The sequence below is a fragment of the Leuciscus leuciscus genome (assembly GCF_965113295.1).
Source record: "Leuciscus leuciscus genome assembly, chromosome: 23".
In the NCBI taxonomy this organism is placed as follows: domain Eukaryota; kingdom Metazoa; phylum Chordata; class Actinopteri; order Cypriniformes; family Leuciscidae; genus Leuciscus; species Leuciscus leuciscus.
The window spans coordinates 12630478-12655459 of NC_138747.1; the positions used below are offsets into that span (position 1 = coordinate 12630478).

A 24982-nucleotide genomic window follows, 5' to 3' on the forward strand; every position below is an offset into this window, starting at 1 on the left:
GGTCTTCAGGATTAATATAAACAGTGTTTGAATTGGACAAAAACAGAGACCATATATATGAGACACAAATGAGATAATTCAATTGAGAAGCACTGATAAAAAAAAAAAAATATATATTTTTATTTATTACATTTTATTTTATTTTGTTAGTCACAATATGGGGGAAAATTCCCTCATATCCTCTTAAAAACGACTACTTTAAATACATATTGGTCTATTACCCACCCTAAACATCACATACAAACAACTGAAGTGTGATTGCTGGCTTACATGCAAGTCAGATAGTTATAGTTCATATTTGAATGGACAATTATTGGTCAAAATAATGCAGATAATCAAACCTGGCTTGCGAGACTAACAGTCTTTTGTCTAGTATGACCAAGGATGCAGGCTATCTTGTTGAGCAGGTACAGATGAGAGTACTGACAGCTTTTTGTTCGCAAGAATAATTCCCGGTACCAGTCTTCTTCAAATTGTGGATACAGATAAACCCTTTATAAAGGAAACCGATAAAGTTTGTTTACACGGAGCATGTCTGATTCATTATAGGACATCACAGTGATGTTTGCTTGTTTTTTTTGGTGTCCCACATTTCCTGTCTGCACAACTCTGCCAGTGTCCTCTGAACTTTACTGAGCTTTTGAAAAGAGTCTCTGGGTAAACAGTTCTGTTTCTAGTCTTCTCTGATCGAAGCCAGACTTAACTTTATGTACCCAATGTTTTTATCTGAACCAGGAACACTTATGTCATTACCCTTAAAATATGGAAAGATGAGAGGAACTCTTGTTTATTTGAAAAGAACGAAGGAGAGTTTTCAAGTGTGCGTATGTGCGTGTTTATGTTTTGAGGTCTTTGTGGCTCATCTCTTGTGGGCTACAAGTTTCATGTAGGTTTGTTCTTCCTGTCTCCTGCAAGGGGTCAAGAGGTGAAAATACACAGAGATGATGACGATAGTTTGCTGTTGACGTTTAACTGCTCATCCTGCTAGCTGACATTTAAAGGTGAAGTGTTTATTTTTTCAGTGTTCAGAAACTCTTATCTCAGAGACAACTATAAGTAAGCAATTCATAGATTATTTCCCCTGAAAACAAGTGTAAATACTGTGGCTCTGTGGCGTTTTCAAACCATCATTCTGTTTGTTTGAGTTTGAGCATCCCGACCAGCAACAATGACTCAACCAATGGCATGAGTTTGGGGGAGGGGCTATGTGTTTTTCTGACCAATGGTAGCTAGTAGCAAGAAATTACACAATTTAACTTTAAAGTCACCATGAAATCAAAATGAACAATTCATATATTTTTATGGAATATTGCAGTATTTATTATTATAAATGATTTGTACGTGCACATCATTTTTTAAAATTCATGTGCCATCGTAATCTTTAAACAAAATAACTTCCCCTTTGCAACAACATCTCTTCATAGTCCCGCCCTACATTTATTATTGTTCGAGAAGCCGTTCCACTCCGATATGTCATAATAGGGAAGAAAAGAATATCGCAACTCCCGTTTCATGCCGACTTTGAGTATGGCTCTTTTCTTGTGTGCAAACTACTATGTCACAAAACTATGTCCATTACAGATTAATTCAACACAATATTAACAAAGAACAGGATCTGTAATATTTTAACACAGCATGAGAGTTTGTGTATGTATATGCCTATTTGCTTGGATAATTTATGTGTGTGTGTGCATTTTCATGCTTGTGTGCATGTGTAAATATGTGTGTGTGTGAAAGTTGCGAAATAGGCCGACCGTCCTCTTCCCTTACACAAACATAGACTAAACAGTGACTACACTATAATAAACACAGACATTAGCAGCTGACTGTAATTTGTGTTGTAAAAGATGAATGTGCTGCTAACCAAGACACTACTAAGCTGGAGCCAGGATAGAGTATTATGGGTTAGCAGATTGGATAATGGTGTCTTTCAAACACTTTCTTCATGAAAATACCAGAATGCCGCCCTGTCACAAGGTTGCCAATGTCTTGGCTTCAAAGGCTTGATTTCAGTTAGAAAAGTAGGTTAATTGCTTTTCAGTCTTCAATAATATATTTAATCTGTTGGCTTGAGGTTAACCTGGCATCCCGTCGCGATGGATTTTCCTCACAATGTAATTTTAGAGACATCAATAAGCTCACAACCATGAAAAGAGCTTATTAAAAGAATCGTTCAACCAAAAATGAAAATTGTCATAATTTATTCATATTGTTCCAAACCGGTATGACTTTATTTCTTCTGAGGAACACGATATTTTGATAAATGTCAGTGTTTTTGTCCATACAGTGAAAGTCAATGTTGTTTGGACCCCAATGCACTTCATAATACCTTCTTTTGTGCTACTATTCCTTTAAAATGTTACGTTCTCATACTTGTTCACAGTCGTTAAAATGATTGAAAGTATAATTTCAGCTTCTGCAGCAGATCTGTGCTGTTTCTCCTCTGTCACTGCTTTATGTCTCTCTCAGCTGAGTGTGAGAACAGACTGAACTCACTCCTGTAACACAATGTTTCAAGGACAAAATAATTGAAAAGTGGAGTAAATCAGTGTTCGTGGAATGCTTTAGATTGTGAAGCCTCACTAACACTTTCGACCACCAGATGGAGCAATAATACTCACTTTGTGCTTGGAAACCCACATGGTCATAGACAAAATAATTTAAATGCAGATTTTAACTTTAATTTAACAAAGTTTAATTAAATTGAATTACAACTATTTTAATGATTGCAAAAATGATTAATATAGCTACTAATATTTCTGCAGGAAATCAAACTATATTTTATATTTAATCTTTATCTTTCTTTATTTTCTGTTAAAGGTGCTGGATGTAAGTTTTTGACTGTACTAAAACCTACAAATACTATAATATGTTTGCAGATATTTAGGAAACATGCTGAGTTCACATACTCGTTTCTCTGAAAAACAATGCTACAGCCAGTTATTTTACTTAAAATGTGCGTTCCGTGTCGGAATTTCTGTTTTTGTTTTGGTCTGTGCGATACCGCACGTTGCCAATTTACCCAATAGTATTTTGCCACTACAGGTTGCCAGTTGGCGGAAAACACAGCATATTGCAGCCATGGAAGCAAATGAACAAACTGGGTCAGAGATCGCAGATTCGACCCGACCTAAAAAGCCTCCGCACCCATCTAAAAATCTCTATGAACGGGAGCATATTAAAACGCGGTATCAACTCATCATAAATCAATAAATCAACTCATCAACTTACAACTTACGTAAAGCCCTATTCGCACTGGATTAGTATTATCTGGGGACCTCGTGTGATTTAAAAATCACATTCGCACGGGATAAGCGAAGCCTGTGATTTTACTCGAAATTACTGACTTATCTCCCGGATATGATGTCAATAGGCTATTGCTTGGAAATGTCTTGTCGTTATTATAGGTCTAGCTGTATGATATATCATAAACAGAAGAATGGTTCTTACCACTAGTGTTGTTTTTGGCGGCCTGTTTTAATTTTAGTTTTAGTCTAGTCTTTGTGTCAAGCGGTCATTTTAGTTTTTATTAGTTTTAGTCACGTTCATACTCTTTTTAGTCTAGTCAAGTTTTAGTCGACGAAAACTGATGACATTTTAGTCTAGTTTTAGTCGACGAAAACTGATGACATTTTAGTCTAGTTTTAGTCAATGAAAATTGTATTTTAGTCTCTTTTTAGTAATGCAATTCTATTTAACCCAGTCAATATAGAATTTCAAACAAGGTTATCTTATTATATTTAGTATATTTAGCTTTGGCTGTGACGGTGGCAGTTTTTTTTTTTTTTTACCACCGCGGTAATGGACCAACTACCGGCGGTGGTTGGGGGGTTATTTAAAAAAATAAAAACTCGTTTTATATTTCCACACAAAGACGCGTGATATAGCCTACCACTCTGCGCTTTGAGAGGGATGTGGGACACGAGCAGGAAAGAGACCATCGATCTCTTTATGATATCTTCGTGTTTTCTACTTGATGTAAATTGGTCTGAAGAGCGAATTTTATCCTCCACAAGGGCGAGATATTTAGGCTATGTTTGAGATTGCGCTGCCAGAGAAAGTGAAACTAAAAATCACCCGCGCGTGTGAAACGCGTTTTACAACTAAACTTGACGCACCCTATGTCTAATATAGGCCTAACAAGCACAAACTGTGTTAAAAAGAATTTGACATGCAAGTACAAATGTAGGCTATCTGTCCTACAGCGTTTTTCTACTTTACCACAGTAAAGAATACGAATATAATAGGCCTAATTAAAAGCGAACCATGAAGAAACGTTTATAATCCTTTTAGAAAATGGGTGAGACCTGAGACGTGAGTGAAGATTTGGGAAAAGAAACAAGAGATTCCATGCAGGGATGAGTCACGATTTTTGGATATTCGATTAGTTTATTTAATTATAGAATATCGAATAGGTTGTGCGATTATTCTCTAAAATAAAATCTCCATGTTCTGGTGCTGATGCGGTGACGCGTTCATGTAACCAGACGCTGCCAATAACATACAGCTGTCACAAAGAACTGGCAAAAGTAATGATTATGAATGTGTCAAATATCAATGAGACATTTTAATAGAATAACTAATGGAGTAATATTCTTAAATTCGCTGATAATCGGGTGACCAGATCGCAAACCAGAATTTAAAGCCGACAAACCTATTGGGTTCACGCACAACTCTCTCATTCGTCGTGACGTTATAACATTTCGTCTCGTCTCGTTTTGGTCAACGAAAATGAAGAGACATTTTAGCATAGTTTTTATTTTGTAAACCACATTTAGTCTCGTTTTTATTCGTCAACGATATTGCATTATACATGTATTTTAGTCATCGTCACATGACCAGCATTTACGTCTCGTCTCGTCTCGTTTTCGTCAGGTGATAACGGTTCGTTGACGACAATATTTCGTCATAATTTTTGTTGACGAAAGCAACACTACTTACCACATGCTGTTATACATGTAATTCATCTCCATCTAATCATTCTTTTTGTTTTTGCTTTTCTGATGGTTTTCAGCTTTCTCTTTCTGCAAATTGTATAGTTGTATCTTATGGTGTATAGCGATATGACCCAGCACCCAAAATACTATCAAAACACTCCAACGCAGCCTCCATTCTTCGCGAAAGAGGGATAAAAAAGCGCACAGGAAACAAAAACCTTGAAAAAATGATAAACGACCCCGCCAAATCACAGAGAAGCCGATTTGCACAGGACTAATATTATCACAGGACCTCGGTGTTCGGCGAAATATGGTAGGTCATTTGCGGGGGAATTTTTACTTTACAAATTACAGACATGGCCAATTCCCACGGGATTAAGATCACATACAACCTCCGCAATTATTACAAATGACTAGAGGTTACCAGGTAATACTTATCCTGTGCGAATAGGGCTTAAGTCTCCTCGCATTCCAATGTCAATTGCGCTCGTTCCTGTTGCGTGTCCTCAATCTGGCAACCCGCGTGATTGTCGAGTCTGAGCAGGAGGGCTCTCTCCAATATTTTGAATTTGGACTGCAGTACCCATTTCAACCGCTAGCTGTCAATCTTACATACTGCACCTTTAAGGGAGTAATTATTTGAATTTTAAAATACTTTAATATCACACAACCATAAGTAATCCTTTTGCAGGTTAAATTCCCGAAAAGAACAAACACTTTCTCTTTGTGCCACTATTCTGTTTGTTTGAAAATACTGAAAAACTTTTCCCAGCAAGATTGGCTCAGCCAGTGGTGTGAATTCGGGGCGGGGCTATCTGTTTGAGTGACCAATGGAAGTCCTTAGGAGTGTTTTGTGAAACCTTTTTGAAACCGTCATTGTATACAATACTGTTTCATGCCACTAATGGAGGTAGAAATGACAAAATTAAACTTAAAATGTATTGATTAAATTTTTTCTCCCAGTTGTACTCTCATCAGACAATCTATATTACCTCTCGTATTTCATGCTGTACCAGCTGTCAACATTAAGATCTCTAATTCTTTCCTTGTTTGCTCTCTTTTGCCAAACATAGCTCTCCGCTTTCTCATTCACTCCTTTAAAGGAGACCTCTGATGTCACCAGGCAGGAATTAAGGCTCTAGATGAACAATAAGGTCACAATGCATGACCCCTAAGGTGTAAAATTACAGTCTTTTTCAGCTCTGCATCAGGTATTGAAATCTTCCTCGCCTCAGGCATAAGCACGTGTAATGACGACATGCTTCAAAATAAAGCCAAAATATCAGTCGTTTTGATGAGCATGTGGGATCAATGTACTATTAAAAAATAAATTCAAAATCTTTATATATAAACAATTAAAGGAGAAAACGATTCTATTTAAAGTTATTATATCATATAAAATTAAGATCTTAAAGTAAATTAGATATTGTTTAGATACTACATATCATATACTGTATAGAATGTATGCTTACTCAAAACCTTACCATGTGACCCTGTTTAACCCGTGAAATTTTTTAAATGCTTGAGTACTTCCCGTCGTTTACTGAGAGAAAAACAGTGAGCTCACCCTTGTAGTCCTCTTACGCATCCCAGTCCTCATAAGGGAAGACTGAGAGATGTGGCCACAGAAAGTTGTTGTGGATTCAGAGTTGAGTAAAAACAGGAAATGGATGTCAAAGAGTGACGTTTAGCTGTTGGAAATGATGACACTTCTGTCTCCATATGTTTTTGAGAGAATGCTGTCAATGGGGCATGCTTTGCCTGACCTGTCACATCCTTTGTTTAGTTTACTTTTTGTATAGTCTTGTTTTTTCTGAGGTCATTAATGGCAGATTATATGAGATCTTTGAGTGCGAGTATGTTTGCATATTGTTGTTTTATCATGAGGTTTTTGTGACTTTCAGGCACAATATTTTATGAACTAAGTCATCATTAGGCCTTACATCAGCCTGCTATATAAAGCACTGACAAAGAAAGAGAGGAAGGATGAAGAGAGGAAAAAAGGGGGTTTTGATAGTGTAATATTCTGGATTCGGTAGATGTAAGCTCAGCCGCAGGCTTCAAAGACTTTGTTTTTATGTAGGATATCCTGACACCACATGACCCCTGCAGGGGTTTACTCTGGGAAGAGTCTGAAGTACATGATGGCAAGGAGACAGTTGGTGACGGAGCTCACTGGCATATAGCGGAATATTGAGCAGAGAGTCACACCGTTCTGCTCACATGCTCTGGTTGGTTTAGATATGAGAGAAATGGTTTGAGATAATTTGTTTGTGGGTTTAATGTGTTTACTGTCGCTTTTTATCTGCCTTACTCATAAAAAAAGTATTCATTTCTTTAAAGTATATTATATACTATGTAACGTGTTAACACTAGAAGTGCCAGAATTCCATAACTAGGCTACTAGAACTGCCGCAAGCGGTCATTTTGACCGCTAGATTCCAAACTCTATATCTTTAATGATAAATATCCAATTGAGAGATTAATGCATTTATTGTATTAGGATATCTTTTAAAAACAAAACAACACCAAACTGTACATTTAAACAAGTTTAATTATACATTTATAAATAAATAATATCCATAGATGTCCTGAACAAAATGACGGAGTAGCCTATGTTTTCATGTTTCCACTGTTCGATCGCGCCCGCGCCTTACACACACACCATATTCCAGCATTGCAATCTTGACATTTCAGTCTGTTCATTATAGCCATAATAAAATATTATAATAAAATAGTCAACCTAACATATACAAATTTCACTGCTCTGTTTATATAGTCAGTAGCCTAGTACAATTCATACCATTTTGCGCATGTGAAGAGGGCGAATTTTTTTTTTTTTTTGTCTATATTGGAACGTGAGTTAAGTACAAAGCCTATAATAAAGAATAGTTTACTATCCAAATACATCGCAAATGTTGAAACATTTTGATTCTAATTAGAGAGTTACGTGAGCCCAACGCCGCTTACTTTCACTTTCGCTTATAAAGTATTTCATTTTGGCTTGTTTATAGTTATTTTTTCATTCTTGTTCTGTTCTGAATATCATTACATTTAAATGATTTGTTGTGGAATATGTTTTGTGTATTTTTTTACCACATTTTTATTGTTGTGTATATTGGTATATGTATAATAATACCGCGAAATTCAGTGCGCAAAAACAAATGAACATATTTACCTATTTCGGCCATAGATGGTCATATGACCGTCTATGGCCGAAATAGGTAAATATGTTCATTTGTTTTTTTGCCTTATGTGTAATTTATTTGAAAAACATTTTAAATGAAAATACAGACACTTTTAGGAAAAGTCAGGTACCAGCAGGATTTTATTTATTTTTTCAACAAAGTTATTGCTGATATAAAATTCAAAACGGTCAAAATGACCGCCATGGCACTTCTAGTGTTAATGTCTGTGATTAATATTTCACATAATCACATCATTACAGCACTACACAAGCTGATTGGCCTCTGCTGATCCTGCAGCCAATGAGATTGCTTGCTCAACATTTAAATCTGGTTTAGTGTTTGCTAACCCTCCACCTCCCCTGGCTACACCTGCATATAAAAGAAGACAATTCAAATTCTCTCTATATTATGAACACTTTTTAATTAGAATGCACTTTTTAATTAGCTGGTAATCCTGACAAACTTCTGTCTTTCCCAAGTGGCAGGAGCTGTACTTATATGTTAGTCATCAACATGGCCACCAAGTGGACTGACTTGCCTTTAAGGGACCAAGACTAATGCTGCATGATTATCTTAAAATGCCCCTATTTTAAAACTGCCGTGCTGATATATTGGCTTATCACTAATATTATACATGCATGCATTTGTCTAAATACTGCAGGTGGCTGCTGATCTAAGGTACATTTCATTTAATCACTGTAGATGAGAACAGGGAATTTAATCACTAAAAATGAGAACAGGGAATGAGAATATGCAATGAAAGATTATAAGCGAGGCAGAGCTTTGTGTGTTTGTTTTTTATATGGGTGGTTGGAAAACTGTGTTTGCGCACAGCAAAATCAGTGGGAGCGGGTGTGGCTGGAAAACCACAACTCTTTAACACCCTCTTTTAGATCTAGTCGGTACACACAGCTGCTCTATCTGAATCACCTATATCACCACACACACACACACACACACACACACACACACACTCACTCACTCAGAGACTGTTCAGAAGCAGCCAGTAAGAAAGGAAGGAAGCAGGGGAAGTGGAAGAGGGGAGAGAGAGGGAGAGCAAGAAAGGGGGGTGTTGGGCGCTCAAAGCATCGAGTTGTCCCGAGACTCTACGTTGTTCGCTGACATTCTTACGGACCGCGGAGAAGCTGTCACTTCAGGGGGAGAGAGAAAGGCAGGCGCTCACAGACGTGCACACACACACATGCGTGTGACACCAGTATCAGGTGTGTGTCATAAATGCATTATTGTATGTTATTTCACGGCGGCAGCTGAGGTTTTATGGTTGTTATTAAAAAGTCTCTGAGCTGCGTGAAGTGCTGCGGTTTTTTAACACAGATGTGTGAAAGGTCTCAGTGAAATGAGGCATAGCCAAACTGATGAAAGAGTTAGTGCTCTCTCTCTCTCTCTCTCTCTCTCTCTCTCTCTTAGTTATCTAAGGTTTTGCTGTGTGCTTTCGTTCAATGGTTTTTTTGTTCTGTGTCTTGCTGTAGTGCTTGTTAGATATTGCACTTTGTGGTCATTTTAATAATTTTTCTTGTGTAAAATCTCTACAATGGCCTTTAAATGTGTGCGTGCACTGGTGTGAGTTTGTTTGAGGTCTGTTCAGGTCATGATAACTGCGAAGAGAGAATAATAATGGACTTTTTTCCAGTCCTCTCCAGGCCCTTTGTAAACGACTTCACAAGACAATCACAAGCTGATTTTATAAACGTGGCTCTACATTCTCTTGAGATCATGTGGGGCAAAACTAAAAATGGATTTTGCACTCACAAGGCCTTGTAAACGTTTCTGTGCCATTTGGCTTACAGCAGAATGATCGCCTAAGATCTTTACAAAAAGATGTTATGTTAGTGTTTGGTTTTTAGTAATTGTTTCTTAAATTAATATGTTTGTTTTATTTGCGCAAATTAAATTGAATGTTATCATTTATTTTATTTTATTTTATTATGTTGGCCATTTGCATTGGACATCGAAAAACCATTAGTTAGTGTTCACGGATACTAAAAGTTGACTTTCTCTCATAATCAGATTTATATTATTTACAGATGTTATATATATGGTATATATAAGGATGCAGCATGGGTGCATTCAATTTATCAAATCTTACAGTAAAGTCATTTATAATGTTACAAAAAATGTATATTCCAAATAAATGCTGTTCTTTTGAACTTTATTCAAAGAATCCTGAAAAAAATTTATCACGAAAATGTTAAGCAGCACAACTGTTTTCAACATTGATAATAATAAGAAATGTTTCTTGAGCACCAAATTGGCACAAGATAATGATTTCTGAAGGATCATGTGACTGACTGTAATGGCTGCTGAAAATTCAGTTTTGCCACCACCGAAATGATTATTAGCAGTGACACACCTGAGAGATTTTATATTGCACATTAAGATGTCGCAACGGCTGCTGGATTTATGTTATTTTTCTTTACTTCGAAATTAATATCTTTTTTGTGTACCTTACAATTAATATGTTTATAAGTGCGAAACAAATATGACAACTTAAAGAGAAGAAAAGGCATTGTTTCAGCTTTCGGAGTGCTTCTCTTGGCTTTCAAAATAATTTTTCCTCACTGTAACTCATTGCAAAGGCATTTCAAATAAGAAGACAAAGACAAAAAAGTTCCAGGTAGGATAAAGTAACAGTTTGGCTTGGCAGTAGCTCCTCTCAACCTTATTTAGCCTTATTTAGCAGCAATCTGGCTTTATTTTCCCCCCAGCTGGAAGCTACTTTGGTAATATATACATATAAAATTGATCATGAATGCAAATCTTCACCACATTTTCAGTCATAACGATTATTTTTCAAACGGCTGCTTTTGCGATTATATAACCTCTAGAATCTGCCCATTTTCCTGTTTCTTGTCTCCTATTGTTTGTTGGGGTTTGCTGGCACATGCCCTGTGTCTTGCTTACTCACTTCTTGTGGTTTTCTCTCAGAAAGTGCTCAGGCGCTTTGTCACCACCTCAGCATTTGTACTGGCACCTTCAGAAGGTTTAGCTGGAGTATGTGTGCTTGAATATATTTTGTGTGGTTTTCATTTGAACCCGAACTTGTTTGAGAAGTAGCCATAAGGAGAAAAATCACTGCTTTTCATATGACAGCTCAGTTTTCGCATGACTCTCGCTGTCTGAGTGTGTGCTGCTTCTGTTCTGAAGCATATCAAGAGAACAATAGAAGGAAGCACACAACCAGGAGGTCTTAATCCCTTTCTTTTTCTATCTTTCCACACTTTATTTCCTGCTGCTGTTGGGCTTATGGAACTTGTGTCTGAAATGGCCTTTGGAAAAAAATTCTATTGCAAATTCATGGTATGTTGAGCCTTATGGCAACATAATGTTGCATAATAGCACAGCAGGGTGTTTCTTGTCGAAACTTTTTATGTCCCAAGGGTTGATTTTTATGCAGACTTTCAACTTTTTTTTCTTTTTGTTATACAGTATATAGGTCACATTAAAGTTATGGAAAGATCATACCATGTCGATATCATTTGTTTTTGATATTTTTCTAATTCCTTTTTATGTGTCGAATTTATTCAACCATTGTCTTAGTTAGGCCCAGGCTTTATTAAACTAAGGAAATCATAAAAATGCAGATTATTGCATTTTGAAACCTTAGAGAGTCTCAGAGTCAGAAAGAGTATGAATATACACATTTGGAAATTGTTAGAGGACAAATTAAATGAGCAAGTAAGAGTGTGAAAATTACTTTAAAAGTGGTTTTTTTTTATTCCCAGGGCCAGAAGCGCCCATAGTTGAACACCCATCATCATTAAATTTAGAAGAAAATTGGGTTTTGGTCATACTGCCAATTATATTTGGGTTTCACACTGCTGTGTTTTTCAAATTTGACATTATTAATTTATGATTTATGCCTCAGGTTTGCCACCACCCATCGTGTCAGAACCTTAGAGACGGCAGCCCACTGCACCTCTGTGAGTCATGTGACTCAAACTGCCATCCCGTCGCCCGTGACGGCATGCTCTTTGACAGGCACCCACGGTTTGACCTGCAGCCACAAGGTAAAGCTCTCTCTATGTGTTCTCTTTTTCAACCTATCACTTATTTCAGCCAATTTAATTCAGATGAAAATAGATGTCAGCTGCTCTCAAGACAAGGATGACACTTATAGTTAATTCTAATTACCAGCTTCTGGCAGGATGTTAGAGTTGCTTTTCTTCCTCTCGCCCACAGGTTCCATCCTGGCCCGGAACGTGTCCACTCGTTCCTGTCCACCTCGCACCGGTCCCCCCTCTGACATGGAGGACGGAGAGGATGGATGCGCTGACCTAGGGTCAGTTCTTTTTCACATTTATCCCTCGATTCTTGTATCCATTATGGGCACAGGCTTGGGTTTGTTATAATGAAAGTGGAAGTCTGTGTACTTTCCAGTGGCGTCATCCCCTGGAGAACATCTGGGATAGGATTATCTATTCCTTTTGGTGATCAAACTACTTTAGGAAATGGAACGAAGAGCATAAATCTGAACTCTTCTGTTTGCAGCATTATAAATGAATGGGTACAAACTGTTTTTGGCATTAAAGTAATTTGATTCGAAAGACTAAGTAGCTTTAGCTTACGTCACGTCTAATTTTACTTTTCTAAGTCACTAAAGCAAAGATGCAAATCAGGTAACATTGCAAACACTTCAAAAACTAGGGGGCTGTTGCACACTTCCAAGGTGGTCGCAGAATAGTTTAAAATAAAACAAAACAAGATTTAAAATAAGAAGAAACGGTTAAAAATAATGATGTAAGCTGAAATCATGTTTCTTTTTTGTTTGGATATACTGCATGAGGCCATTTTAAAAGTGTGATTTCTAGACCTGGAAAAGTCATAGAAATGAATACAATTATTTAAGTAATTTAAATATTGTATAATGAATGTATATAAAATAATTATAATAACCCTGTAATCACAAACTAGAGAAGTAAATTATGAGGAAGACCATGAAGAACGTTCAGTTATTGGAATTATGGAATTTAATTGTTTATAATTATTTTATGTAATTATTTTAAAATATTGCTTCACCTAGTTACTGTAAATAAAAATAAACAATGACCAATTTGTACATTACAATTCCTAATTTTGCAGGCCAGTTCTGAAAGCGAAGTTGTGGAGCATGCAGCAGACTACCTCAATCTGGCATACTTTTCCTTCTCCAACATTTGATCACCATTTGATGCATTACTGCTTCTATAATCAATAAAATATGTAATCAATAGAAAACTTTTTGTTTGCCTCCTGCTTTCTGTGGATGGCAGTAGTGCGTCTTTGAGCTAGGCACATTACGCTGTCTTTGCAGCCAAATTTACATAAATAAATTGTGGATTGTGCTGAAATTAATGGCAACGTCTAGTGCCTGAATTATGTGTGGTTGGTGAAAAAGACACTTTTTTTGTGATTAAAAAACCATGGCATTCATTGTAGGTTCAATCATTCCTTGTTTTTTTTGTTTATCTCAGGGATCGCAGGAGTGGAGGAATGAAGTTGGTTAAAAAGAAGACCAGACGCAGACACACAGATGTAAGAAGAATAAGAGATCTGATTTTTATTAAGTCTGTGTGACATTTTTCTTTCTCAAACAAGTGATTTAGTTTTGCTGGCAAGATTTTGGGACTTGATGTACCTCTGAGTCAGTGCTCTTGACCTTTCTTTGTCTGAAGATTTAATCAGTTTGTATTTGCGATAACTGTTTTCCTAAAACATAAGCTGATTGTCCGTTCTTCACTCCTGTAGGATCCTAGCAAAGAGTGCTTCACTCTGAAGTTTGACCTTAATATTGACGTCAGCATGGAGATTGTCCCAGCTGTGAAGAAGAAAACCTTGAGGTGATTTGTTTGTACCCCTAGGTGGCGCAAATAAACAAATCAATGCATTTAGAATCATGTATAGCTGACCTTTTTTAGCTTTGTGTTTCAGAGAAGTACTGGGAGCCGTGTTTGAAAGAAAAGGAATCGAGCTGTCACGTGTCAACCTGTTCCTAGATCAGTCCAATACCCCACTTTCACTGGGATTTGAAGCCTACCGCTTCGGTGGCCACTACCTCAGAGTACGAGGTAATGTTCTCCTTACAGTACTTCCAAGCACTATACTGTGAAATAGAAACGACTGTCTTTTCATGTAAGAGCTCGTGTAAATATTAGAGAATCGATTACAGTATCTCTTTTCACTCATTTTCTTAATGTAGAAATAGAGATATAACACTTTTGCTAATTTAAAGGGACAGTTCACTCTTATCTGCAAATGTTAGCAACATTAAAGGGATAGTTCACCCACAAATGAAAATGTTGTCATTTTCTCACCCACAAGTTGTCCCAAACCTGTATAAGTTTCTTTCTTCTGTTGAACACAAAAGAAGAAAGAAACTCATACAGGTTTGGAACAACATGAGGGTGAGAAAATGACAACATTTTCATTTTTGGGTGAACTGTCTCTTTAATGTTGCTAACAGTTGCAGATTATGACCAAAAATGATATTTAAAGAGTGAAAGAAAAGTTATTGGACATTTACTGGTACTCCAGCAACAATTTCTAATGACTAAATCAAAATCTACATGTATATAGCCACAGTCAGAATGGATTTTGTTTTGAAAGTTTGAATAATTGATTTGTGAGCGATGGTGGTTCTCAATGTAGCATCTTATCAGAGAAGGAGCGTTTTATACTGACGGGTCATTTTCTCAGGAAAATGGAAGGACATGTCATGAATTAGATGTTTTTGTGATGGCATGATGAAAAAGAATATTATATGATTTTATTTACTATATGATTTTACTATATGATCATATTTTATTATGATTTAAGAATGAAGCACTCTGAGAGAAAGAGCAGTCTGACCTTACAAAGGAATTAAATAGTTAAATTTGAATAATTTTCTGGAAGAATTTTTACTTTTTATCAACAGGAGAATTGATCAAAAATTAGATAATTTCATGTGACATGACTTGATGATACATTTTCAGCCAAGCATAAATGCCATTGTGTGTGTGTGTGTGCAGCTCGACCTGGAGAGGAGCTGAAGGTAGAGAGGTGTGTGAAAGACCCCCGTTCTCTTAGTCTGCCGATCATGAGGTCCTCCAGCACACGCAGTTCCTCTACTGACCGAGCAGAGCATGGCTCTCTGGGACGCCGAGAGGCGGCAGACCTGCTAGTCGGCCTGGTAGGTCACTCTCTCTATATAGAGGAGACCGGGGCTAGTTGTCACAAGAGAAGTTTCATGAATTGTTTTGTTCTTTTAAATCTTTAGATTTTATTGAAAAGCCTTAACGAAAGGTCCGATGGTGACAGTTTACCACATTTAGGAAAGTGTACCTTATTTCCTGGGCATTAACGATAAAAATGTTTAATTTATAATTATAATATTATAATTAAATATAAAGTCTTTAAGGTACACTACCGTTCAAAAATTTGGGTCAAAAATCTTATTGCAATTTAAAATAACTTTTTTATTTGAATACATTTTAAAATGTAATTTATTCCTGTGATTCCTGTGTAATTTAGAAATGTAAAATAGAAAGTTCAAAAGAACAGTATGTATTTGAAATATAAATTATTTGCATCAGTGTAAAAGTCTCAATTTAAGGCATCCTAGCTGAATAAATGAATTATTTTTTTTATTTTTTTTAAACCCGTTTTTACCCCAAACTTTTGAATGGCAGCGTATATGAAAAATACTTTAAAAAAAAAGCTAACCCTGACTAAATATTCACCAAAGTAAAAAGTGTGACAACCAGCCCCAGTCTCCACTTTATCTTTTTCTTTGTCACTCTCGTTCATTCTAGCATTTTTATCACGTCCAGTTACCTTTCCTTCATCATTTTACTGTTCGTGTAGGAGTGTACAGTTAGAGTACATGACTTTTTATCATCTGAAACCCATCAATTCCACCCATTGTGCAAACACAATTGCGACCATATAATTACGATAAATGTTTTTTTTCCAAAGCCAAGTACTTACCGCAAACCCTGTGAATGACTGAATTATTGTTTTGTGACAATGTTGTGTTGCCACCTGTAACTTATTCCCAGTATAACTCTCAGTTAGAGACCACAAGGTTTCTAAATCAGCCACCCTTTTTTAGGATCATATCAGAGACACGTCCAGGGTTGAGTTTGTTTAAATACAGGGATGTGTCTCGGAAATCCTGATCACGTTGCCAAAGGACTCGACTTCCACTTGAGCAGCATGTGCCAGCCTGAGTGTTCAGGCTCAAAATCAAACAATAAACCTTCCCAATAAAGTAAACACATCATTGTAATGTACCCTGTATGAAATTTCGAATTTGTTTTTAGGCATGTACTGAATTCACCCACCTCCATTTCCCATGGATCATTTGTATACGGTAGCAAAGTTCAAAGCTCATGAGATTTTATTTCCTTGTGACTGTCCGAAAGTTCTGCATCATCAGCAGTTCAGTGAAACACAAGGTTAACCGATTTCACCCAGGATGTCCATGATGGAAAATCCTGTGGAATTAGTCAGAAAGATTGGCTTTTTACTACCTCCTTTTTTTTATCTTTTACAGGAAAGACACAAATAAATCCATTGATACTTACTGTAAATAATTATTTAATTTTTTTTTAAGAAAGACTGGCTTCTGTAATTCAACAATATGTATTTGTACTCCTTCAGTCCTCATACATACTGATCCTGGTTCAATTTGTAACTAAGAATGACAGGTGCAGTTTACTCTAAAGATGTAATGAAGCGATTATGTGTCTGTACTGCAAGGTTGCTTTTACTGTACTGAGGTCAGGTGGGTACTGTGCCCTAGCCGGTCAGGTTTACATAACTAGCCATAAATGTGATTGTCAAGCCATAGAGAAATGATAAGATAGTGCCCTACAGCCTGTTATTTCCATCTGGAAATACAGTCGTGTGTGTCATCTCAGCAAAAGACGGCACAAAGTAAAACAGAGCGGGCTGGAAGAGTGGCAGGAGGTTCAGCATTGGCACTGAGATCAAAGGTCAGATCAGAAGACTAACACACAAGCAGAGAGAAACAACACGGGAAGAAAAAGAAGAGCAAAAAATCAAGGTTATTTTGAGGTGGATTTGAATACTTCAAATCTTTCTTTTCTTCAACAATGCCTCAACTTGAAGAGGACTAAATCATTTTCAAGGTATCTTTAATACCGGATCTACTGGAACTGCGTCATCTGGATCTTTACGTCTTATATCCTCTTGCATGGTAAAGAAACCCGTGCCAGCGTTGAAATGCCGAATTTCCGTCAGAGGACATGGAATGTGCCCAGCGTGTCAACATTCCCAGAGGTTCCAGGTGGAATGCTGATCCACTACAGCCCTCTGAATGAGCTTCCTCGGATTCATGCCCACAGGGCTCACACTACGGGGTTGGTGGCCGCCCGCGTGCAGCGCTTCGAAGCTGTGGACGCACCACCTCCCAACCCCAAGCCTGTGGCTACACCGTCCCCTCCTAACAGCCCCACGTATCCACCGGGAGATACTAAACAAGACATCAAGGTAATGCTGCAATATGCAGGGCTTAATATCAGTCTCAAATCATCTGGTTCAGGAGAAGATTGCGATTTATTTTCTCTGTAAAAAATATCAGGTAACCTAGAAAAATATACAAATGTGGCAACATCTAAATTGCTAGTTTTAAATCAATTTATTATATTATATTATATTATATTATATTATATTATATTATATTTATTATTATTTACTATTTAACACAAAGTCATTTCATAAAGTTCAGGTAGAAAAAGCTAATTAAAGTCTCTTTAAATGGCATGTTTCCATCTTTTATGGTTAAAATGGTCTGTTGTCTTACTGGAATATACAGTAAATCCAAATGAGCTATAGAAAATATAGCCATATAAAATATGTATGTTTTATAATGCATGTAAAATATAAAACCAACCTATCATTTGCAGGTAATTCTGTTATATTCTGCTTTCCCCCCGGATATATCAGATAACATTTTGCCCTCATATTATCATTATAGTTTTTGTGTGATTTATGAATAATATGAAATATACCACTTTTATGTTGTAATTCCCTTTATCATCATTAGGTCCTTAACCTTTATGGGAAACTGAAACTTAACCTATCTTGCTCTCTTTATGCAGTATCTTATGATTAGAGGTGTGTTTTACTGGGGACATCTGGGTAAATGTGTAACCATGTACAGAAGCACCTGGAATGTTTAATGCTTATGCTGGCCTAAGTGTTTCCTTATTTCTTTATGTGTACAATGTGCCTCGTTTTCACCTCATCTAACGTATTTATTGAAGGAGGTACATTGTGGATGTTCTGCAAGCAATATTGCATCAGCAAAAGTGCTTTTACACACAAAAAAATTTAGTTTGTATAGTTTTTCTTCACAAACAAAATATTTATATATAAAAAAGCACTAAATAGCACTAAAATCCCCCTCAGCTGATGTATCCCAATAAGATTTGACGGGAAAAACTCTGCTGAGCTCTCTTTCATCCTGTCTTGCTTTCTTTTACCTGATCTTAATGTTGATTTTGGACAGTTCAGAGAGACTCTCTCTAACATGCAAATTAGGACGTTATGCAAATTAGCACCTAATTAGTCACAGTCACTTAAGTCACCTTTGGATTTGTTACAAAGTGAAGAATTGTGTGCTGTGCTTTAGAAGACAGGACCCCAAATGTGTTTATATTCACAGTGCATATTTAACACTTTATCGACCATCAATCCTTAAAGGGACAGTTCACTCAAAAATCTAATTCTGTGGTCATTTACTCACCCATCATGCCGTTACAATAACGACGTTTTTATTCTGTGGAACACAAAAGAAGATATTTTGAAGGATGTTTCAGCTATTTTGTCCATTCAGTGAAAGCCAATGGTGTTTAAAAAACAGGAGTCATATAGGTTTAGAACAACAGGAGAGTGAGTACATTTTTGGATGAACTTGTCCTATTTTTATGCAGAAACAACAATAAGAAAGCCATTTGTAGTGTCACCGTGACACTGTTTGAGCATCCCAACAGCAACATTGGCTCAACCCATGGCCAGTTTGTCTTAAAAGGAAAATATATTAAATTATTTTTGCACATTTAAACCAGCACATTAAGCGTCATGTACTATATAGCAAATTTCAACTGCTTGATTGTTATATTGTCAAAAAATTTAAACTATCTATAAAATTGGGATATTTAGTACATCCTACTTTACTTGCATACATAGTACATTCATGTAAAGCAATATAAACTGCCTGATTTACTTTATTTCATTGCAAAATGTAACTATATTATCACCTAGCTCTTTATATAAAGTTGGATATGTACTGTAAGATTGTCCAAATTTAGAAAATCTAAACTGCTTGATTGCTTGCATTGTAGCAAAATGTAAACTATATTATCGCCCTGCTCTAATCTACTAAATGTGACTATAAGGCGTGAAGATATTAAGATATTATAAACATTAACATCACTACTTTCTGTAGAACTACTTTGAAACAACGTGAAAATGACTAAATGACTTGACTTGACTCGTACGTTGCCCGGCATTGAAAATCCCTTTCACCGCTTGCATTCACAGCAGATGTGCAATAAACGTTGTTTTGCAGTCAGCTCATGTCGCTGTTGATTTTAAAGCGAGCCGCTGCTAGGATCAGTTGTTTGAGGTAGCTGAGGTAGCAGAAGGAGCTCCTCCTCCCCTGCTCCTTTCCCCTCTCTTCCTGTTCACACAATAGGAGGGCAGGATTCTGCAGTTACTATGACACCCGGCCAGCCCTCCTCAGCAATGCAGCGTTCTACCGTTCAGTCCTCTCAGCCTCCTTCAGGTTCACTCGCACGCACGTATACACGCAAGCCGACGAGCCCGTAGAAGTGGATTTAAATGCATTAGTCCTTTGACATCAATGTAGCTTTTGTGAGGGTGCAGGAGGGAAGCAGGTTGTAGGAGATTGAATCTGGGCGCAGCATGGGCCTGGCACTCTTTTGATGCCGTGCAATGCTGTGGACTGCCTTGGAAATGCCTCTGACATCTACGGTGAGCTTATTATCGCTTGTCTTCTGTGTTTGACACTTAGGCTTTATCTGCATGGTTCAATCTTTTTGTAATCAAATATGAATGTTCAACGATTGCCTGTCTGGGAATTAATGGGGGGAAAATTTTTGCCTGCAGCCGCAGCGCTTGCATTGCTCTTCTTAATTGAATTCTCCATCTCTTTATAAATATAAGAAATGTAATGGGTTCATCAAGAATATTGGCTTGTTTTAAAAGGGATTTTATTAGTGAATAAGCCAAAATCTACTTTTTCTCTGATAACTCTTGGAAATATAACATCTTCAAATGCTGGCTGGGTGCAATGTTGACTTTGTGTTCCTCAGAGAGAAACTAGCCAAACAAATGAGTCAAACAGGTTCTTCGGATGGGCATAGACCAAGACAATTAGCTTGTCATATTTGAAGGATGACTTTAATTAGTTTTCTGCAACCAGGATGGTCTGTCATATGCAGCAAGTAGGGGAGCATTGATGGATCAGTGCTGTTCAGAAATCAGAAATCTGGTGAGTGAATTTATCTGATCAGAGCAAAAAGCTAAGAGCATACTGACTTGATCTAGAATTGTTTATCGATTTGGGTAAGCAACAAATTGGCTTTTGGCACAAAACATTCTGTCTGTTCAGAAAAATTGGCATTGTCCCAGAACATTGACGAATGAATTGGCCTGAAGATTTTCAAGATCTTTCTCTGATGAAAAATGCAAGGTTTGTTTTTAACCCATTGTAATTGCATTTTCCACTGAAAAGAAAGGCATCATTAGAACACAATGTCCAAGTAATGAGCCCCAAGGGACATTGAGTGGCTTTCCCCACTACACTCATGCATTCTTCATTTCTCTCCATTGTCGTGAACAGGGAAAAGCCTTTCCCCTGTTTTCCGAGACATGCCTTGCCTCTTTTCCTGTTGTTGCCGAAGGGTTCCTCTTGCTTGCTCGGGTCAAAGGGTTCGCTAATTCTTGTCAGTCAAGTCTCTAATGCTTCAACCTTTCTGTGCAGAGAATGTTGGCAAAACCCACATGGCCTTTTCACCTGTTGACAGCTGAATATGCTCCCTAAGGTCAAAGTTTTTTTTTCCCATCTTCAGGTGAAAGATGTCCCTGAATGTACAGAGATGGTCTGAGAACAGACCTGTCGTTGTTTATGTATAAATGTCCTGAGTGTTTTGTTTGCACTTCCTTACCTGTCAGAGCCGGGCTTCTTCTGGCACTTTACATTCCATACTTTAGCCCGAAGACTTCACAAAGTTTGCTGCTTTGACTTCTTGTCAAAGTTTGTATGACAGATGCATTTCCTCTGTGACTATTGTTACATTGTTGGTCAATTCAGCTTGCCTATGCTTAGTTTGCTGCTCTAAAAGTACAAATAAGATAGTTTAATATGCAACATTTCTGTCAGTGTTTTTTATTTTTTAGAAAGTAATAAGAGGTGAATTTGTGTCAGAGATAAATTAAGTACTTCAAGTATGTAAATAATCAAACAAAAATATAGTTTTAAAGTTAGTTTAATATAGTTTTTTAAATGATAATACTTTATTTAATATTTTAATTATAGAATCAGTAATAACAATTATATTTATATATTCTCTTTTGTGTTTTTTGTCCTTCAACTCTTATGGGGGGTCCAGGGCCACCCTAGCCCCCGCCTCAATTCAAACATTGTTCTGTGTTTACTTTTACTTTTTCTCATCGCCTCTCTTTTTCTATCTCTCTCTCACTTTCTGTCTGTGACAGGGTCAAGCGCGTCGGCGAAAGAACATGCCGGAGTTTCTGGGTGAGGCCAGCGTCCCCAATCAAGACTCCGTATCCCAGTTGAGTGGTTCTCTCCCTGGATCTATAATGGGTACAGACCGCTGGAGGAACCGCGCTGCCAGCCGTTTCAGCGGCCTCTTCAGTTCCAACTCAGGAAACGGCTCTCTTGGGAAGGTCAGCATCTGTGAGCATCCAAGGGTTGTTTTACATTCGCAAGGCACTTTCTCATATGCAAAACAAGCACTTATATATTCTTGGCAAGCTTTTTGCATTTCACACTTGAGCGAGTGTTTAACCACTAAGGAAGAGATATCAATTTGTCAAAGTATTGCTCCACTTAACAGTGGACCAAAAACAGGAAAATGTACAAGTAGACCTTTCCTATAAGTCCACACTGAGTTTTTCCTCACGTGTAGGGACCTTTGGTGTGTTTTTGTTTGCATGCCCTAGAGATTTAGGTTGGTTGCGTAGGGAGTGTAAACTTGGGGTCAAAGCTCAGGCCGGGACCTCTTCCTCTCTGTGACTCTTGTAAAAATCCCATATAATAGCTTGACGTTGATCCGGTATGGATAACAATGCCTGCTTGGGGGTGACGATGGCTTATGAGATCATTAAATGTGTCTTGAGATTTACTCCATGCTGCAAACAATACACCATAGTGTTAAAATATAATATGAGTAATCATTTTGTGTCTAATATTAAACATAACACATATGAGGTAAAATAAAGACAATATTTTCCGAATCTTCTTATTTTGAATAGCTGATGTTATGCTTGGGATGCACAATACTGTATATCAGTACCATATCATTATCAGATTATATTAAAAATGTAATTTATCTGTCAATATTGAATATTTAATTTATCATGTTATTTTTTGCTTTTTCTAATGCTCACATGAATTTAGTCTATTATTCAACCATTTTCATACTGTATATTACAATGGTGTGATGTCTAAATTCACTTAAAATTATGTTTTATTTTTAGCTTATTTAAACAAAATAGTTAATAATCATAATAGACTTTTAATGATTCATTATTTTATTTTATTTCCCCTTTATTTAATATTTAAATTTCTCTTTTCAGGAGTGTGATCGTGCAGAACAGCTGCAGAGTAAGCTATACTCCTACACTATGTTCGGATTACCCAAGATGCCACCGCAGCTCTCGTTCCACAGAGACTCATGGGAAGAGGAGCCCAACCTGGAGCTAGAAGAAAGCTGGAAGCAACTTTTGGAGAATCCTGAGGTAAACACACTCCCCTACCCAGAGCATTGCTTTGATAATTTTTATATAGATCAATTAGGATGTTATAACCCATAATACATGCTGGATCAACGTTATCTGACTTTATGTGCAATGATAAACCTGTCAGATAAATGACCATAATCAGTTATGAATGGTTTTATAACTTCAGTTTTACCATTGATGTTTTTGTGTTAGGTCTTTGCAGTGTCATGGAGGTGGATGTTTTATTGCTCTTGTCGTGATCGGTTTTGTAAGAGTAACTAAAGTAACAAAACAGTGAATTTTTTGTAATTATTAAGCAAAGTCTACACCACACTCTTTTTCAGATCAGTCCCAAGACAAGCAGAATATACTAACAATGACCCAACAATGAAATCCTTTTTTTTTTTTTACTACACATTATCATTATCACTCTATTTCTTATTATCAGTGTTAAAAACAGTTGTGCTGTGAGACATTTTTTCTAGATTATTTGATGAATAGAAAGTTTAAAAGAACAGCATTTATTTAAAAAAAATCTTTTGTAATTGGGTGGGTTTTATACATTTTGTTTTTAAATGTTTAATTTTTGTCTTGTAGATTTTAACCAGACGTCAATGCCATCAGCAAGAGGCCATATGGGAACTGCTGCAAACAGAGTCAGACTACATCAAGAAACTGCACGTCATTACCGATGTAAGAACCTGCCGATAAATTCATTAGCATCGTCCTTGTATAATCTGTGTAAATATGTGATAATGCCATTGAAATAGGTCTCATGGTTTTCAACCATGTCTATATGAGTAATTTACAATAGTAATCTTTTTTAGTGCTATTTTGACTGTAGCATTTATGGTACTTTTATGTGACTTGTGACCGTTTAGATCTGACACTTTATAGCACGATATAATCACACATTCTCTTCCTCTTTCACCAGCTGTTTCTATGTGGCCTGCTGAACCTTCAGGAGAGTGGTTTACTGAGTGAAGTCGAACCTGTGCGTCTCTTCAGTAACATTCAGGACATTGTGCAACTGCATACATCCCTGTGGGCTGAGGTCATGTTGCCAGCACTAGAGAAAGCCAGACAGGACAGAACCGTGCTCAACCCCACTGAACTACATCAGGGTTTCAGTACTGTAAGTGTGCACAATATCTCACACAGGAAACACTAGTATTTTCACTCATTCACCTCCATTTTTGGATCTGTAAATTTCATTGACCTGATTACAATTTTGTATGCAGTTTGGTTTCAGATTCAAGCCCTATATCCATTACTGCATGGAAGAAGAGGGCTGTATGGAGTACATGCGCACTTTACTGAAAGACAATGAGCTCTTCAGAATATATGTAACTGTGAGTAATTATTACCATCCATATCCGGTTGCTCTTTAACCTTTGAAGGATTTAGTCTGGCGGAAAATATAAAGTCACCTCTGATGTTTTATTGTATATGAGAGAGATATATGAGAGGTCTTTAGCATAATAACCTGTATTGTAACAGCACCCTCATTATGACTGAGTGATTTCCTCATGGTCTGTTTGTGCTGTGATTGTATGTTTATGATTGTTCACCAAATGAGACTTTCAATAAACTTTTCCATCCTGTAGTGGGCAGAAACTCATAAACAGTGCAACCGGCTGAAGTTGACAGACATGTTGGTGAAGCCTCATCAAAGACTCACTAAATACCCACTGCTACTCAAGAGCGTGCTGAAAAAGACTGATGACCCGCCAACTCGTGAGGCCATTAACAGAATGGTAAGAGATTAAATCTTTCAATTTTTTTTTAAATAGAACACATGTGCACATTATTCAGTAGCATATAATTTATTTGAATGATTTTTACAATAGTGTATTAATGCCA

The 24982-nt window shown here is 37.0% G+C and overlaps 1 protein-coding gene across 6 annotated transcripts in view; it reads left to right on the forward strand.

Annotated features, from left to right (window-relative positions):
• The window catches only part of plekhg5a (pleckstrin homology domain containing, family G (with RhoGef domain) member 5a), a gene marked incomplete at its 3' end in the record, with an annotated part of 41987 nt that overhangs the window by 9253 nt on the left and 7752 nt on the right, over positions 1-24982 (forward strand). For 3 of the 6 annotated variants that reach the window (XM_082155104.1, XM_082155103.1, XM_082155102.1), the window contains exons 3-14: positions 12012-12153; positions 12326-12425; positions 13597-13657; positions 13871-13962; positions 14054-14190; positions 15133-15293; positions 21872-22063; positions 22976-23137; positions 23717-23812; positions 24054-24254; positions 24361-24471; positions 24727-24876. In XM_082155104.1, the coding sequence (XP_082011230.1) occupies positions 12012-12153; positions 12326-12425; positions 13597-13657; positions 13871-13962; positions 14054-14190; positions 15133-15293; positions 21872-22063; positions 22976-23137; positions 23717-23812; positions 24054-24254; positions 24361-24471; positions 24727-24876 (1605 nt within the window). The other 3 variants (XM_082155105.1, XM_082155107.1, XM_082155106.1) reach the window with 3 other exon arrangements.